This window comes from Aptenodytes forsteri, unplaced genomic scaffold (assembly GCF_000699145.1).
Source record: "Aptenodytes forsteri isolate BGI_AS27 unplaced genomic scaffold, ASM69914v1 Scaffold278, whole genome shotgun sequence".
In the NCBI taxonomy this organism is placed as follows: Eukaryota; Metazoa; Chordata; class Aves; order Sphenisciformes; family Spheniscidae; genus Aptenodytes; species Aptenodytes forsteri.
Window position 1 is genome coordinate 2,243,093 of NW_008795907.1, and position 17,964 is coordinate 2,261,056.

General features: G+C 42.4%; 1 protein-coding gene across 1 annotated transcript; it reads left to right on the forward strand.

The window, feature by feature from the left end:
- Nucleotides 1-2,049: 2,049 nt before the first annotated feature.
- PLEKHB2 (pleckstrin homology domain containing B2) lies at nt 2,050-15,887 on the forward strand. Its single transcript, XM_009284283.2, has 8 exons — nt 2,050-2,151; nt 3,128-3,175; nt 3,786-3,938; nt 4,727-4,829; nt 5,700-5,739; nt 8,227-8,316; nt 9,461-9,575; nt 11,662-15,887. The coding sequence occupies exons 2-8, from the start codon at nt 3,139-3,141 to the stop codon at nt 11,796-11,798; spliced, it is 675 nt and encodes a 224-aa protein (XP_009282558.1). The 5' UTR covers nt 2,050-2,151; nt 3,128-3,138; the 3' UTR covers nt 11,799-15,887.
- The last annotated feature ends 2,077 nt before the right edge of the window (nt 15,888-17,964 follow it).

Sequence of the window (17,964 nt, forward strand, 5' to 3'; positions counted from 1 at the left end):
GGAGGGAGCGAGTCCGGGCCCGGGCCTGCCCCCAGGAGGCCTGTCGGGGGGAGCTGTCCCCGGTGGGAGAGGGAAGAGGTGGGATGGTGCCTCTGCAAACCGCCTGTTCCTGAACACTAACTCGCTCACGAATGAACAGGTTTTGAACCGAGAGCCACATCTCTCAGGCATTGGCTAAAGTGAACACAACTTAATGGAAAAAAGGCCTGCGTGTAGCTAGCCGCAGAGTCAGAAAGTTCCAGAAATAGAAAACTTGCTTTGTTTTAAGGGAGAGGGGGGCAAATAGGGTTACATTTGAACACTCCTCTGAGCTTTGTATAGTTCTCTACCTGAAGTCTTGGGAATAAAGTAACAGTGAGGTGTCAGTGGGCACCGCTGGTTGCCTGGGACTGAGCTCTGTAGTTAGGTCTGTGTGGCTAAGCCTCTTCCATCTACGTAGATTGCAGAATTGCGTCCATTGCTAGTTTGACTGCATTAATCAAAATCGCTCTAGTAATTACAAGCTGCAGGTAGAAACACTTGATTTGTTTTGACATTTGCTTTTCCTACCAGCCAACTGGGTTTGAGAGCAAGAAGTGAACTGGAATAGACTGTTGGATATTCCACATTATATTCTGTGCAAAAAAGGAAAACTGCTATTCTAGGGAGCGGGAAGGAATAGCCCCACTTAACTTGTGTTCAGTTTAGGGGGCTACTACTTTTAGATTTCAGTCACCGAAGGAACTTCTGTTGAGTTTGGTGATAAATTGATCCTCGATATCTTTGTTTAAATCCCATTTTCCATGTTGGTTTGCAGTGAGCTAGTTTAACAAGCAAATAATACTCAGTTGCAACTGATCTTGCCAGGCTATCTTCTAGCTCTGCAAATAACTCTTTTAAACATAATGTGGGTTGATTGTGAATACTGCATTGGACTTCACGTGAGTGCTTGTGCTTAAAAAGGGCCAGAGAAGAATACCTAATTGTTTTTGCACCTCCTACTTCAGTGCTGACATTGTTCTGTGTGATTCCTTGCTCTCTATCCAGAGCTGAAGTTTTGGGCACTTAAATTCTGTGTGGGGAAAATGTAGTTGTTGTTTCTGAGATTACATGCAAGGTGCTGTACAGCTGCTGAAGCCTCTCTTGCTGTTGTAGCCCTAGATAGCTGTGAGGCATTCTGTAATGTGAGACGTTGATTGTGAGGCATTCTGTAATGACAGGCAAAGCTTAATTTGTCAAGAGAAATGTTTTCTTCCTCATTTCTTCCCCTTTATGTATCTAAGTTAAATCTAATTATGCTGTTGCGTAACAGAGTAGGTTTAAAGGCAGCAACAAACAGTCAATGGCCTAATCTAGCACTTGCAACAGAACTGAAGTTCATGCAAGTTCTTTATTGGCTCTTAGACTATTAAAAGGCCTCTGGAAATATACAGTGATTTCACCTAGTGGGTAAACTGGAAGACATGGAAGCATCATTGGAGAGAGCCATTCCTGTGAAAACTAAGAACAAGAAGACTATTTTGTTGTAAAGGAGAATCTAGGGGGAGAGGAGCATATCTGGGATGGTGGGAGAATGAGGCTTAGGTCCTTTGTACCGCTTTGTTGCTTTGGAAGAATAAATTGGCCTCTATTTCTGAAGCTCTCCCTCTTAGGTAACAACAGCATGCTTAGACCTCAGAGCAGGACCTGGTGACCAGGATTAAAGCAGGATAGGAGTTTGACACTCCCTTTCAATGGGCTGTCAGCTAAATGTTTGTTTTCCCAGCGAGCTGGTACAAAAGATAAGAGTAAGAGGTTTATCTTGGAGTTTAAACTTTACCTGCAGGTGGTTTTCACCATCACACCCAAGCCTGTGCTGGATGTGGTATTCCTTCAGTATGAAATCCTGCTGGCTATAGTCTTTACTTGTGTGTTACAGAATTTGCCCAGTACTGTGAAGAGGACACAGATACAAGTAATATCTAATAGATGGCATATATACATCTATCAGAAAATAAGTGGATGCTTACTAATTTTATATTTTACTAGAAGATAACAAAACTCTTTTTTCTTCCTCTCTCCTCCCCAGCTTTAAACACATTCCTTGTCTGGGAGGAGTTCCTCTGTCTATCAAATCTACTATGCTACCTTCCCCCCCCTCTTCTTATGCTGCTACAAGTAGAATGTTATCTGGTAGGTTTAAGTATCTCTCTCTCATATTGGCTTACAAGCCCCACAAATAATTTCTAAAAAAAGCAGCCTTCTCAACGGAGGCTTAAAATGTTTCTGTTCTTGCTTTTCTAGTTCAACTGCATCCAGATAGTTATGTTTTTATTAATCCATTTTAGAACAATAGTCAGAACACCATTATGCTATAAAATAAAAACTCATCCTCCAACATATCCTATGCTTGATCTCTTTTCTTTAGCGTGCTCATAAACCAGACTGCAGTGGCCGAGTGCTTAATGTCATGTGTGATAACTTGAATTTAATGCAGGGTCCTTCCCATGCCATTTCAAGCTTCATTTAAAAGTTGAGGAGAAATGAGAATCTCAGTTTATGGGCTTAACTTACTTCAATTCATCTTGGAGGGAGCTAGTGACGATTTGGAAGAAATACAAGTCATAAAAACAGCTTTGTCCTTCCTGTTTAAGATTAAACTGTTTCAGCTTTTGTTTTGGCTGGACTTTGAGCCAGTGAATGAAAAAAACAGAAGAGGAAGTACAGAAAAAGGGAGCTAGGGAAGAAGTGAGGGTGCTTAGTAACTTGAGCCTGCAGAATACAGGAAGCACATGTATGTCAAGAGAACAACTTTGAAAGGAACCAGTGGTGAGTCAGGAAGCAGTCACTCCAGTCTGTCTCTTCCCCATGTTGCAAGAGTGGTAGCTGTAAGCTTGTGCGTTTTCCAGTTAAACTTAAAAGTGGTCTGTGATAGTCACGTTGCATTGCTACAACTGCACATTTGTTCCATTTGTTAAGTCCTAGAATACTTAAGTTGTGCCTTACTGAGTATCTTCAGCTGAGATCTACCTTGTCTCTCTGCAATACTAGCTGGGTACATGCAGCTATAATGCATGATATTATACCTTGAGATGCCTCTTTCTAATGTGTTATTGTGAAATACTGAAGACTGCTTTTCTCCCCCTCACCTTCCTCTTCCGTCCACTAGATTAAGCAACAATGGCATTTGTGAAGAGCGGATGGCTGCTCCGGCAAAGTAAGTCATGGGCCTTTTACCTCCTTTTCTCCTCACTGTGTCTAACTCTTCAAAAAACATCAGAGCAACTTAGTAATTCCCAGGTCTTTCTTCAAACAAGTCTCTAGCTCTGTGGGTTGTTTTGTGTTGGTTTTTTTTTTTTACCTTTAGGACACTTCACAAAATGACCTGTCATGACAGCATTTCCATGTGACCTTTTGGGTATACCAGTGAGAAACAGGATATACCATATCTGAGGTGTCTGACTGGCATTCAGCTTCAGATGCTGCTCTGTAATTAGTGCTGTATAAGTGGAGACTTGGAAACTTTACCTGACACCTTAACTTAATGTCTTCAATTAGTCATGCCCTCTGCTTGTTCTTGCAGCAAGTTAGAACTAAAGTGACGGGTTATGCACTTAAAATAAACTCAGTTTGACTTTGAATACTAGATAAAATATGGAACCCAATTCTGTAATGTTCTGAAGTGGGGATGTTGTAGTACAGGATTTTGCTTGGCACCTCAGAATGTCTGGAGCAACTGTGAAGGATTTCTGTGTTCATTTTTTATTAACTTTATGATGCAAATACTTCCGAATATGTGCCCTCAAAAGTGACTGTCTGATTTTAAGGTACTATTTTACGGCGTTGGAAGAAGAACTGGTTTGACCTGTGGTCTGATGGCCGCTTAATATTCTATGATGATCAAAATCGCCATGATATAGAAGATAAAATCCACATGCGAATCCATTGCATCAACCTCAGAGTGGGGAATGAATGTCGAGGTAATAATGAAACTTTCAGGATTTGTGTATTCAGAGATTCTTTAAAACTTCAGTGCCTGCCCAGCATACCGTTTACAACACTACTGCAGAAGTAAACATGTCCAAGAAGTGTGCAACTTCATTGTTGTTAAAAAAAAACCCACCCCCCCATCCCCCTCCCCCAGAAAAACAACCCCAACCCAACCAACTACTAAATTCCCTTATAGATACCCAGGGCATGGTATCACCATGTGATAGATTAGGTTAGGGTTTGATACTTCCTTTTAAAACTCAGTGAGGACAGTGTACCATTTATGCAGGTGGCAGGCATGCACATGAGAATGGGATGTTCACAGTAGACTTGTGTGTCTGATTATAGAGTGTTACTGGTGTAATTATAGTGCTGGCTGGAGTGAGAGGCAGGACTAGAAATGAGAAACCTCAGCAGATTTTTTTCAAGTATTACTAAGTTCAATTCTAGCATTTGTTAGTACTCCACTTGATGCTGACACAAGTGAAGGACACAAGTGTTGGAGAGTACTTATTGCTACGTATGGATTGGTTCTGCTGTAAGACACTTGCATTTCTTAGGAATGATGTTCAGAGCTACTTACTTTCAGGACACTAAAGAGCGAGAACAGGCTGGCTATTTCCTTCTGTAATTTGTTCTGATGCCATGGAAAGCAGCTACAACTGGCCCTAGTTTGTTTTGTCCAGACTTTTGCATAAACTGTCTCCCTTCTTGTAAATGCGATCATGAAATTGTGGTTATAGATATTTCATAACTTGTCTCTTTTTTTCTGACTCAGATTTCCAGCCTCCAGAGGGGAAGCAAAGAGACTGTTTACTGCAGATTGTTTGCCGTGATGGGAAGACAGTCAACCTCTGTGCAGAGAGTGCAGATGACTGTCTGTAAGTCTGCCAGAGAATATTGGTTTTGCTGCCTCTTCCTCTTCTATCTTTCTTTTTCTCTCTCTCCCTAATTATTTTCCTTCCTTCAGACTTTCAGAGACACATTTTGAGAAAGTTCTGAAGCAAGTAAAAGCCAGCTTTCAGTGACAAAAAATATAGTTCTCCTATAAGAAGTTGTCTAGCTCATGCAAACTAACTGCAAGTTAAGTCACTGAAAACACCGAAGGGTGAGGAGGAGTAAAAGAGTCTTATTAATATGGTTAATGCAAGACTGGATAGCCCAAGGACATCCCAATCAGTAGTGAAAGGAGTAATACTCCATTGTTGTGAACTCTCAACTGAGCTTGGCTAGTTAGATAACTTCTGTCATCGGTGTTTGCCAAGTATGCGTGGTGCGTCAAGCATGCTCCCAGCCATATCGCATGGGAGTATCTGTGTGAAGTATACGTACCTTCTGTTCAAACTGTAATAGCGTCAAGACCCGCACTCTCTAGTCAGCACAGATGCAACTGTTCGGGCAGGAGATACAACTTCCCTGGTGTATCTCTTCCTATTTCCTTATCCTGAGCATAGCTGCAGATTACCTGGCTGTTGTGCTTGCAGCGAGGACCTTCAACCGCATCTGTTCCTTCTGATGTTCCTCCTCATTCCTTCTCAGCTCTGCAAAGAAAGTAATTATTTCTCAATCTTGGTGTAACACCTTTGTGCATTCATCTTAGTTTATCATTAGGCTTTGACATATGCAGTATCTTAAACTCTGCTCCTGCAGTACCTCTAGTTGCTAACCTTGGTTTTTTCATAGTCCTAAAAAGAAAAAGTGGTGTTAATTTTTATCAGTGTTCCACTAAACAATGGGTGGTTTTTTTGCAGGGCATGGAAAATTGCTCTCCAGGACGCCAGAACAAACACAGTGAGTGTACTACCTAGACTTTATACTGATAGAGAAGCAGCACATCAGTGTTATGTGTGGTCCAGCAGTTTACTTCTGAAATCATGTTCCATCCTTCTCTGATAGAGAAAAACAGGGTCATGAGCATGATGGTAAGGCTTGTGGGTGGGGAGAAGAATGATCCACTGGATCACAAGCACATGTCATCCTTGCAGCCAAGTCCAGGCAAGTACATGCTGGGTGGAAGCAAATGATTTCAGGGAATGATTTCTGTGGGTGGAAGTGAATGTTTGGGAAGCTGGTCTGTAAGGGAAGTGGGCACTGAGACTGTGGACAAAAAGTAAATCTTCTGCAACCAGTAAAAATGCATTTTGCACTCCTAGTGTTTGTTGCCTACCAGGTGCAGTGCTAAAGGAAGCTTACTGCAAAGAACATGTTTGTTAATGTAGATCCATTACATTGTGGGATGCTTCTTGGCGGAGACTAGGGGAGGAGCAAGAGGTGCTTGGAGGGGAGTGCAGGCATGCCAAGAAGGAGTATATTACCTCTACATTGGCATGCTAGCTGTGGAGAGTGAAGAGGAATCACAAAAGTCTCTCTGAGAGTCTTGGAGTTCTCTAGAGAACCGTATCTCTGGGGAACCACATCCATCCACTTGTGGGTATTGTTAATTTGTTTTTCCTCCAGACTGCCTTCCAGAGTACTCTTCAGCACTAGCTCTCCTTAGATGGCTAGACTGAACCAACCTGAAATGTTTCCCTTTCATGGGGAAATGCTGCGTTTTGTAGAAGCTTATCTCAGTTTTTGATGGGTCACATTAACATTGCCACTGTACTGAGGCATCTGTCATATGATATAACTTAGATCTGTAGATACCCAAAGCAAACACTTGTCATAGCAAAACTGCCCTGGACACGATTGCCTCTGACTGCAGCTATGCTATGCTGCTTCATGGTGTTAAATGAGAAGTGAAGGAATTGTCCTTACACAGAGGACATAACGCTCATGGTCTGTCTGCTCTAGTTTTAGGGGCTTTATCTTGCTTATGTGTGAGATGGTGGCTCCTGGTTTCAGGAGTTAGGAGCTGCTGCTTTTCATGTCTCTCACACTCAGCTGCCAGCCCTGCTAGATGGCATTCAGAACTTGCCAGTGCATCACCTTTGTCAGCCAAGGCAGACCCCTGCTACTGAATGTAGGGCTGGTAGCTCTCTGCACAAGTAGTATCATAAATTAGCACTTTCCAAAGCTATTAAAGGTCTCCAACAAGGACTTGAGCTAACCAGGTAACTGGGCTTGAGTCCATCTGTAGGTGTCTGACACAGCTTTCAAAAATACTGAGCATCCAGCAGTGCCTCATAACTTTACTGGAATAGCAGGGTGATCACGCTAGCTTTGAGAACTGTCATTTACAGATGTTTGCAGGCTTGTGTCATATGCCTGTACAGAGTTCCCTGTAGCAGGACAGAATACATTTATTGCTAAGATGTGAGCATTTGCTGGACTTTTTCTCAGGTGGTGGAAATACTTGCCTCTTCATACAGTGCTTTCAACAGTGTGTTTCAAGCAATCCTTAGAATCTCCGCCACAAATTTGACCTGGGATCCGGCCACAGCATGCCCTCAAAAGTCTTTCTGCAGTCCAGGTACAAGAGACAATAGGAGCATTCTCTATTGAGCTATTAAAGTGTTTACTTGTAAATTAAAAAAAGGGAGCTGTTTTTTTTCTTGGGATAGGGCACTGACTAAGAACATCACTGCAGATTTCTGATATTAGGGGCAAGACTACAAGGCTACTGTAACAAATCTTAATTATCTTTGAGAGCTCCTTGTAGGTGGATTCAAGTAAGATAACTTTATCACCTTTGCCTCATGGCTGCCTTCAAAAAGGACCAGAATTACAGGTGGCATTTGCAAAGCAATTCCCTAAAAACAACCAAGCCCCTCAAATCCCTACACATTTAAACCTTTCTTACTGCATTTTTTTTAAGTCTCCTCACAGCCAGAAAGTGAGGTGGCGAAGAACTGTGACAGTGTTCTGCTAAAATGTTCAGGTGCCACTTTTGGCTACTGCATTTGTTTCCTTTATCTGCTCATGCAGAACTTGGTGATACCACTCTAGGGTGCCAGGAAGCAGCTAGCTTAGTTGTGAAGACTTTTTTATCTGAAAACAGAGGACGAACAAGAGGGTAATTTCTAAAACTGAGGCTATGAAATGAGGGAAGGAGTCAGTGTGCTTGCATGCACACATATGCACGTGTGTGTGTACACACACAGAGGTAAGAAATTTTATGGCTCCTTCCTGTGGTTGATCAGGCATTTGTGTTCTCCCAGGTCTGCTCTCCAAATAGTTTCTTTTTGCAGTGCTTTATAAGGTATTCACTGCTTTCTTAATATGCAGCACATCTAAAGGTTACTCTTTCTTTGGGGTCATTAAGTTTTAATCCTTGCGCTACTCAAACTGGCTATCTGTAGGAAAAGGTGATAACTGCTACCTTTCCATGGTGTTTAGGGCTACATGGGATCTGACGTGATGCATGACGAGACAGCCATTTCCTCAGCCCCTCCTCCCTACACAGCTTATGCCACACCATCACCTGAGGTAAGAGTTGCAGTCAGGAAGCATTAAAATAAGTGAGGTAGCAGAAGCGGCCATCCTTCAAGCACCCAAACTGTTCTCCCAAAGCGCTGCGTTTCACAGTCAGATCCAGCTTTAGGGTTTGCACAGAATGAGCGTGAGAGTAAGGCACTAACAATCTACTGTCACTCCTATTTGAGATGGATTTCCTTTGAAAGGGATGAGGCAGATTTGGTTGGGAGGTATATAAAGGGATGGCTGCTCAGTGAACTTTAAAGACAGGGCAGAAGTTACTTGGCTAATCTTGAAAAATTTTGGCCATGCAGCTTTTAACATAAGGAGGTGTGACTACACTTTCACATTGTGTAAGCACTGGAAGGGTATAAAATCAGGAGTTTTAAAAATAGGATTTAATGACTGGAGCTGTCACTTTTAACACATAAGGATTTTGTTGTATCCAGGATGTCATAGCAACACAATAACTCTAGCTTCTGGATGCACAGTTCTTCTGCAGTGGAGGAGGAGCAGCACTGGGGCCGAACAAGTATACATTGGGGATTTCTGGATGTTGTGACTCACGTGCAGTGACACACAAAAGGGATAGTTTGGGGTAGTATTACTTGTTGCACTATAGGCACTCTGCTCCAGCCCCTTGCTGTTAGAAATAGTTGTCAAGAACTAAATGTGGTACTGGGAGCTATATCAGGGCTAGCAGCGGGCCTCCTCTTTTGGAGAGCAAAATTGCTTCCAAAACATATGGCTACAGGGTATTTGTCCTGAATCTGACATTTACTTGTGGTGTGCTAGAGGAAAGTTGGTTGGAGTTTCTTGGGATCAGCTGCTGCCTACCTGGCACTTCTGAGCTCTCCAGAGAGCTGCTGTTGTCATGAGGGCAGAGAGAAGCAGCTGGTAAGGCTGCTGTGGCTCTGCCTGATGATCCAGGCCCTGCCTCTGTCACTCACCATCCAGGAAGGGTGGACAGTGAACGCTGCTTAGGAACACTTATTCAAGCAGCTGTTCTAAATGCTTTCTAGGAGACTGTATCAGTACAGACTGCATATTTTACTGAAATTTTAACTGCATTAGAAATGAGGGACAATTGAACAAAGTGCATAATTGGATACATAGCAAAGAATGCTTTTGTAATGGACATTTTTAATTTCACCAGGTTTATAGCTATGGCTATGATCAGTACCATGGTGCATATCCCCCTACTGGTCCTCAGGTCTTCTATGCCTCCAGCGGACAAGCTTATGCTGTTCCCTCTCAGTATGCATACCAAGGTAATCAGTATCAACCATATCCTTCACCTTCCTGTAGAAGCTATTTGAGTCAGTCTTTCTGGCTTTAATTCTATTAATCACCATCCTTTACCACCCACCACTCCTGCACAACAGAGTGATAGAAAGAAACCTGACTTTTGTAACTGGAACCAAGTCCCCTTACCCTTTCACAACAAAGCGCGTGCAGTGAAATTTGTATTAAGTGATTTAACCTTCCCAATGTGATCCCAACATATTTAAATTACTTTATAAACTCTTGTTGAAGCACACAAAACTCTCTTAACTACAGTAGGCAGCATGTTTTCTAAGGAAAGATAGAAGAGCCAGAACAAGATTGATTCAGTGCTCCGTATTGGGCATTGATAGAGCTTTTGACTCATCTGTTGCTCTTACACCTAGCTTAATTATTTCAACACTGATGTTCAGCTATGACCTCAGAATTAAATGCAAGTTTCAAAGGTAAATCCACTCCCAAAGCATGGTGGTAACTGGTTCCTTCCCTGCATGCTGGAATTGCTGTAAGGCAGTACATTCAGCCTTGTGAAGTCTTCTATTGCTCTGTTCAGGTTTGTATAGCTTTCAGTCCTAATAAAAGAGGAAAGAGACTAACATTTTTGGGTGTGCTTTTAAGCTTAGTCACCTTAATTTAGGATTAGTTTTGCACAGAGAGCCCCGGTCCTACAGAATTGGGGCTTTAAAGTAGTATGGGTAATACAAATCAGAAGATTTAACTTAGTAATTGTTTATGATCTGGCTCTGCAAACAAGAATATTCAGAATTTTTTTCAGTTTTGAGGGAATTTTTTTTTTTCCATTTGACATTTGTCAGGATATTTCATTTGCCTTTTCCATTTTTTGTTACAAGGGAGGTGCATCAGCATAAAGCTTTTAAAGCTTTCCTCATCTAAGTTAGTGAAGTCCTAAGATACAGATCATATATATACAAACACAGAGGAAGATGGGTTTTGTTGGTTCTCAGCAGCTGAAAAGCAGCAGCTTGTTGAAAGTCCCAAGAACCTTTTCTAAAAACTACCAGCAGGCCTTGGCAATCAAGCCTCAGAAACCTGTATGATAATGCAGCATTAAACAGTAACTCTCCTAAACAGTTTGCAAGTCCAGTGTGTTAAGATACTAGTTACAGGTTGGGCATAGTAACCAAGCCTCGATGTTTTCCTTCACTAGGGTTACTGCAACTAAATCTTAGGGGTCAAGTTCACCGCTAGCAACTAACTTAACTCCTGTACGTTCAGCTTCATTACTCATGCTTTGAATTGACAGAGTCCTTCTCATAAGGTTCCCAGTCATGCATCACTGAGAGTCAGTGAGAGCCTTTTCCAGTTGTATTAGTTGGATTACTTCAGTATCTGTTACAAAAAACATTGCAATATCTTCAAGAATACTTAATCTTCCTGAAATGTCTGGAAGGGAAAGCAACATCATAATGTTTGCTTTGCAGGTAGGAGCTAAGTCACAAAACATGACAGGTGGAGCTTGAGTGGTTTCTTGAGTCTTAGGTTAATTCCTTACTACTGGGCCAATCTTCACCTGAAAAGAAACATAGCAGCTGTCACCACACAACAGATCAGCCCACACTGTGAAGGCTGAATTGAAATAGTAGGCAGTAATTGTAGAGTAAATAACTGATACACAGTTTCTAACAAACCACTGGCTTAAGAGCTGCCAAAGATTTTGGGGGGGGGGAACTATTTGCCTTAACTTCAAGGTTGAATCAATTTTTAGACCCATTTCTTGCATTAAATCCACTGTTTGATAGAATGATACAAATAATTCATAGATTCTTTGCTAATATAAATGCAGAACAATGTTCAGTTTTACATTTGTGATGAGCTTTTATCCCAGATATTAAACTCTTATGAGGCTAGAAGTGTTGCTAGGCCTCTGGATTTATTTAATCAATGTGGAGGCTGAATCCAAAGCAGAGGTGTATTCTACCTTTGTAGCTGACATCATCTTAGCATTCAGTGGAAGGAAGAGGGTGAAAGAATGGGCATGTTTTGAAATCTCAATGCATGGTATTAAGATATAAATTTCTTTTGCCCTCCTCCTAACAATTTCTTAATACCTAGGACCTTATGGCCAACCCCCTGCAAACCATGTCATCATTCGAGAGCGTTACCGTGACAGCGATGGAGACCTTGCACTGGGCATGCTTGCTGGAGCAGCGACTGGAATGGCTTTGGGATCATTATTCTGGGTCTTCTAGATTACCCGCTCCTTATCTTTGTAGTTCCAAAAACCTTTATTGTGTGCAATAATATATTGGCAATGTTGTTTACTGTTAAACTTTAAGAAATGCAATAGTTATTTCTCAGTAGTGACATCTTAATAACTGATTCTTAACTGTCCTAAGGAGAGTTTAAAGGCACCGTTTAGTTAAGTGGTTGGAGACAGCATGTGCTGCTTTTGAATTCTGTTCTCATGTTTGGAGTTACAAAGATTTGTACTGATAAGGATCAACATGAGCACCAATGTAACATGGTAGCAGTCACTAGCTTTATGAACAGGCTGTTATTGTAAACACCGTAGAAAAAGTGGATTTTGGGGGGGGTCTAAAATCTGGTCCAAATAGGAGGTTTACAGGAGCCCTGCATTAGTATATATGTACTACTGGCTTCTGAACATTCCCTGGACAAACACACAGCTCAGCAGAAACTCCTTGGCATTAGGTACTCTGCCATGCTTGAGGATTTTTTTGTTTTCAAACTTGCCTGCAGATGATAGTGTATTTTCTTAGATGGAGTCCTATACCTGCCTCTCACACCATCCAGGTGACGTTGTGTTTGAGAACGTATAAGCAAACCGCTAAGAAGCGGCAGCACTCCTCAGTTCTTTTATTCTCCCAGAAATGTGAATGACCAGTGGCAAGGAAGACCAATGTTTGTTGTTCCACCTCCCTCTTTATCCTGAATCTCTCTTCTCTGGTCAGATGGAAGTAATGGATCTTTAGCTTTGCACGTGGTCTTCCTTGTCTGTAGAACAGTCACCTCAGACACTGTACCAACTGCATTGCTGACAAAAAGGCCATTGTCTAGTGTCTCTGCTCATTACTGCTATCGCTCTGCGGAGTCTGCAGGAGGAAAACTAGCTTGAACAACCCTTGCCCTGTTGGGCCTACCAGAACCCCTCTGCAGGCAGTAATAGTCAGGAGTGGAGAGACAAACAGCACAAGTAGACCTTGCACACAGGCACTTTAATATCAGCTGCCTTGCCATGGCTAGGGTAGAATGTCTGTCTCATAGCCTCCAAGGTTTCCTGAACCAGGTTCATTATTTGCAACTAGTTTTGAGCACAGCCGAGCCTGGGTTTGTTCTATGCACGCTTCCCTCTCACATTCATCAGGTCTCTTCTTCCCTCCATGATTTGTTAAGGAAAACACTCCAAGGAACCTGGTTGGCTTTGCTTGTACGTCTGGTTCCTTATACAATGTGCTCCTGCAGGCTGCTGTGCTATGGACTGTAACCTGGAGTGCAACTGTTATGTGGCCTATTACCTTACCCTGTTATAATCCATGCTGAGCTGTGCTTGGCAGGGGAAACTCTGAAGAAATGCACATGCTTTGTTATTCAGGTAAAAGAGGCAGGGTGCCTAAGTTGAGTTCTTTATAGTAAGAGGACTTATTTTTATACTTCCACTTTCAGCTTCCTGTATTCATACTGTTTTAATATGTTAAGTTTTTCTTATGCTTTCATTCAGAAGTAGGTTAATTTCCTTAAGGTTCACGGGGTTTCAGGTATGTCAGGAAAGATGAAAATAGATGAGAACTTGCACCCACATAAATTTAGATCAAGCCCCAAACTTTTTCATTTAATCGTAAAGCTGTCTTAGCTATATCCTACATATTTAAGCAATAGAGGTCTTGGACAAGAGTTTGGGTAGCAGCCAGGGGAAGCACTAAGCTTTCATGACTCTTAGGACCAACTCAACAAACTGAAATCATCGGAAGGAAACAGACCGATGTAATTTTGGATGCATTACTAAGAGCGGGCCTAATCCAGGGAACGTAAACTTCTTTCAAGAAACTTTGGCTTGGAGCTGTACACCAATGTGCATGTGTGTCCTTTCACAGGTTAATACAAGCTGCATATGTTCTGCCAGTGGTATGTACTGAAAGGACTTGCTGGAGGTTCAAAAGAGGACTGAAGCGAAAGTTTCCTATTGCTAGTCCAAACCAAAAGAAATTGGAGTACACTACTGAAGTTCTCTTAGAGGCCTGGTACTCCTGAGGTCAGAAAGAGATGGTGACTGTCTAGAACTTAAGTGAACAAACATTTGTACCCTTTTTAAGCCTTGAGATAACCTTGAAGCTTATTACAGGTCTACACACTGCTGTTTAGTTTGTGCTTTGCAATGTAACTAGTTCTGCAGAACGCCTCCATCTCCTCTTCTCCCTGTGTGATATTTAGCTTGTAAGGGGTGGGGGAGAATAAAACAATTGAACATCATTGTGATTTCTTTTGAATTTCATAACGATTGTGAAAGAATAGCACAAAGTGAATCAGCTAGTAATTTATTCTAAGTTCAGAGTTTTATTGTGTGGGTTTTTTTTTTTAAGAGCTGTTGATCACAGCAGGGGAACGTGTCTCTTGCTCTCAGGAGGTAACTGTATCTAGGTCCCCAGTTTCTTCAAGTGAAGTATATAAGGTGAAGACTGTTGATTGCAAAACATTCCTGGGTTGAATTCAAAGCAAGAAATGATCTTTTTAAAAGTTCAAATTGAAGTAAGTGACCATTAAAAAAATAACCTTACCCCTTCTCAAGGGAAAAAAAATTTACAAATTGAAGCTGAAAATTCTAGTTCCATCTTGGTAACAATAGGCTGCGTTTATACAAAAATCATGAGCTACTTTTCTATCCTGGTAGCATAGGCATTTAGAAGCTAGAAAGCAAATGTATAAAACTGTGCTAGAACATAAAATTGAGACTAGTTATCTTATTGCAGGTGCTTGTAGCCTTTCTGATCTCATTGCAGAAACAGAAGTGGAAGTGTCTTGGTGCACAAAGCAGCAGCGTGGGGATAGCCACTTGAATTCACTGGTTGTTAAAGCTCATAGACTTGCTTCCTGAAGACATGGCCGTACCTCCTGTTGCTCAGAAACAGAGTGGAGGTTTGGTTGTATCGATGATAATGTCCAGCTGGACACTGAGTCAGGACTCAATAGCCTTTTTCTGCCCAGTCCAGTACTTCATGTGTCTGCAGTTTGTGTAGATGCTGGTGTGAGCTGAAGGAGCAGGGCCAGAGTGGATTTCGGGGCTTGGAGGGACTGCCATGCCAGCTTCTGCAGATGGGTGATACCACAGTGATGGGAAGAGGCAGTGGATGCGGCAAGATCATTTTCAAAACAGATTGAAATGATAGTCCTAAACAGGAGTTCGTTTCTGAATGGTGCTATTCGTGATGCTGTGATTCCAGTTATACCTGCATAGCACCCACGCACATGCTTTCCTACATGGGGCCCAATACTTGACCTCCCTAAAGCTATGGGAGGTCCACAGCCACTACAGTGCCACTGCTTTTTGCAGCGTACACTATCAGTTAAGGATAACTAAATCTGTTGTATAGCAGTTACAGTCCGTTCAGAATTAAATGGCAGTGCTTACAGAGGTCACGACTCTATATGTTCATCTCTGACTAGTTACTTCTGGATTCTCAGTTACAGACAGCTGGACAGAGCCAGGCTTCCAGAGGGTGGGGTGGAAATGGTCAGCCTTCTGGTAAGTCTGACCACATTAAAGAGGTGAACCAGGACCCTCTCCCAAATTTTTAGTTACATGTGAAAACATAGCTGTTCGCTTCTTGTGCTTATATATAGGGGGCTAGGGAGCCAGCCTCTTCTAGTGAGTGGGTAAAGGCTTATGAACTAGAGAGGAAGGGTTGGAAAGTGTTTATGTACAGAGCAAGTGCACTGGCTTTTGACAAAGACATCTTTTCTAGTGCTGAAGCACATTCTGAGCTGCGTCTAGATGGAGCTACCCTAAATGTCACACAACGCTGGCCTCATTTTGTTTGTTTTTCAGTGGAGAGTCAATAGGTGATGGAACCAGCTAAGCAAGCTGGGTAAAGGAGAAAATTCAAACCTGTGGCCCTCAAATGTGTTTGTGGCTTTTTCTCCTCATGATATGGCTAAGATAGATATGTGTAAGTCATGGAGGGTAGCATGCAGCAAATGTTTCCCCCCTAGATCCTTCATGTTCTTGTGCACTCTCTATCTTAATTGCTGTTTTACTGTATGTCCTCATTCTCATTATTAATTTATAGCAAAATACTCTTAGCAATAAAATTCATATATAACTGTAATTGTTTTGTCTTGACATGTTTACTAGCCTTTGTTCAACATTTCTCATTTAGTCTGTAGATGGGTATATGTTTTTCAAACATAGTCAGCTTACAGGAGGTTTCCTTTCCAAGGGGACAGCACCATGATGAATTCTGTGCACCTCCAGTCTTTCCTAAGCGATTACAAGGCTGACTTGACTTGGTAGAAAAATGAACTAAGGCAACTGTGGCTGTTAGAGTTCGAGCTCAGGCTGACATACCTCAGTCATCTCAGTTACCATTTAATAAAGATGATGTAACGTCTGTGAAATCAGCAAAGTAACTCTGCACTAACACCACTATACCAAGATTAGAATTTAGGCCTGTTTTTTTTTTAATGGAGTTGAAGGCTTTTACTCAGAAATGCTTAATCTTGGATATATACAATGCTGATCCAGATTTACCATTTGACATTGTGTCATCAAATCAACAGATTTGTACTGTTTAGTATTACAGTAAGCAGCTTGAAGCACAGATGTTGCTCTGGGCAAAATGCTACTGGTTGCTGTATTGGTATTTCCTGTTTATGAATTGCTTCAGTGAAGTTGGGTACAATCAATAAATTTGCTTAGACAAAGACACTAAATGACCACAACTAGCTCCACCACCTAAAGGCATACTATCTTGTACGTTTGCTGAGAATTAAACTATTTGTCAGAAGTACCACAGTACATTTTGTAAGCCATTATCCTTGCTTTATGCACAGTTTGTTTTTACTGTTGAGGGGTGGTTGTTTTTTTAGCCAATCTGGGGGAGGAATGAAAACAAAACTGCTATTTCAACCAATCAGTTAATGTAGAAGTACACGTCATTCTTCTCCCCAGCATGCTATGCTGGCTATGCTTATTTTATCAGTCATCAGTTCCATACGATGAATTTACTAGGCTAAGCAAATCGTTATGTACACTTAACTCTGCCCACCAGAGAGCCCACCCTTACCAAAATTTCTGCACCAGAACAAGTTAGGGAACTAAATTTGCTGTGCAAGGCTTAGCAGCTCCATACCTTCCTGAACTGCCATGCTCCTGAACTGGCAACAGCTTAGAGAATGGGCTTTGTCTCTATTACTGCTTCCCTTCTCCTACTGCATTCCCTGTCCTGTTTGTGGTCACTAAATGCAACCACAGTAATTAACTTGGGTTGTATTCCTAAAAGTACCTTTATTTGTCCCTCCCTCCTGTTGCAGTTCCACTACAATGCATTGAAGCGAGTGTGGAGCATTTGCTGTTCCCTCCATTTCAGTGGAACTGAAAGTTTCCCCCAGTATGTTGTGAGCACTTACTAACTACAAATAGGAGCTTGGAACAACGGACTGACATTAATGCACCGGTTTGGGAGTCTTCTGATTACCACAGGTTATCTCATTAGGCTTCAGAGTTTTTGAAGCATCTCTAAAAGGCTCCAAGACTCACAGGGCAAATAAAAACTCCAAATATATCTGCATTAATAATTTAAAGCTTAAGATCCATTTGATGACGATTTTTAAGGCGCAGGTTGTGAAAGTGTCAGACTGACAATACTGGGCTTAATCTGACCGAATATGGTGGATGCAATACTGATACCGCCTAATTCTCCAGGTACTTTAGGTACCAAAGTTAACTACGCATTTTGCAAAGTAGTAAGCCTTTAGGTATGACAGATAAAGTCGAGAAGAGAGTCACCCAAAGTGACAAGCACCCAAAGCTTTCAGCTGCCAGGTGCATGCGGGGGCTAAGATGAACTTAGCCTGCTCAGGGTGCTCCCTGAGCAGCGGGCCGCACAGCGCCCCAGCGCCCTGCCTCTTGCTGTAAATCGACCAGCACCTCCGGGCACTCCCGGCCGGGAAGGCGGAGGCCACCTCCAGGTTTTCGACGGACAGCGAGATTTTCTGTAACTAAACCGTCTGTCCAGCTGCTTCACACGGTCCCTCCCTGCCCGTGCCCGGTCACCGCCCGTGCTCCTGCCCGGCGGGCCCGGCTCTCGTCACGCCCTGCTTGGCCCCCAACTGCCCCGGCCCCGGCCGGGAACTCGCCGTTTGAAACCAACGGCTGCCCACGCGCCCAACAGTCGCCCTCGC

Coding starts and splice junctions, on each gene's coding strand:
- PLEKHB2 (XM_009284283.2), top strand. CDS start 3,139: ATGGCATTTGTGAAGAGCGGATGGCTGCTCCGGCAAA. Junction 3,939..4,726: donor AGTGGGGAATGAATGTCGAG/GTAATAATGAAA, acceptor TTTCTGACTCAG/ATTTCCAGCCTCCAGAGGGG. Junction 4,830..5,699: donor GAGAGTGCAGATGACTGTCT/GTAAGTCTGCCA, acceptor GTTTTTTTGCAG/GGCATGGAAAATTGCTCTCC.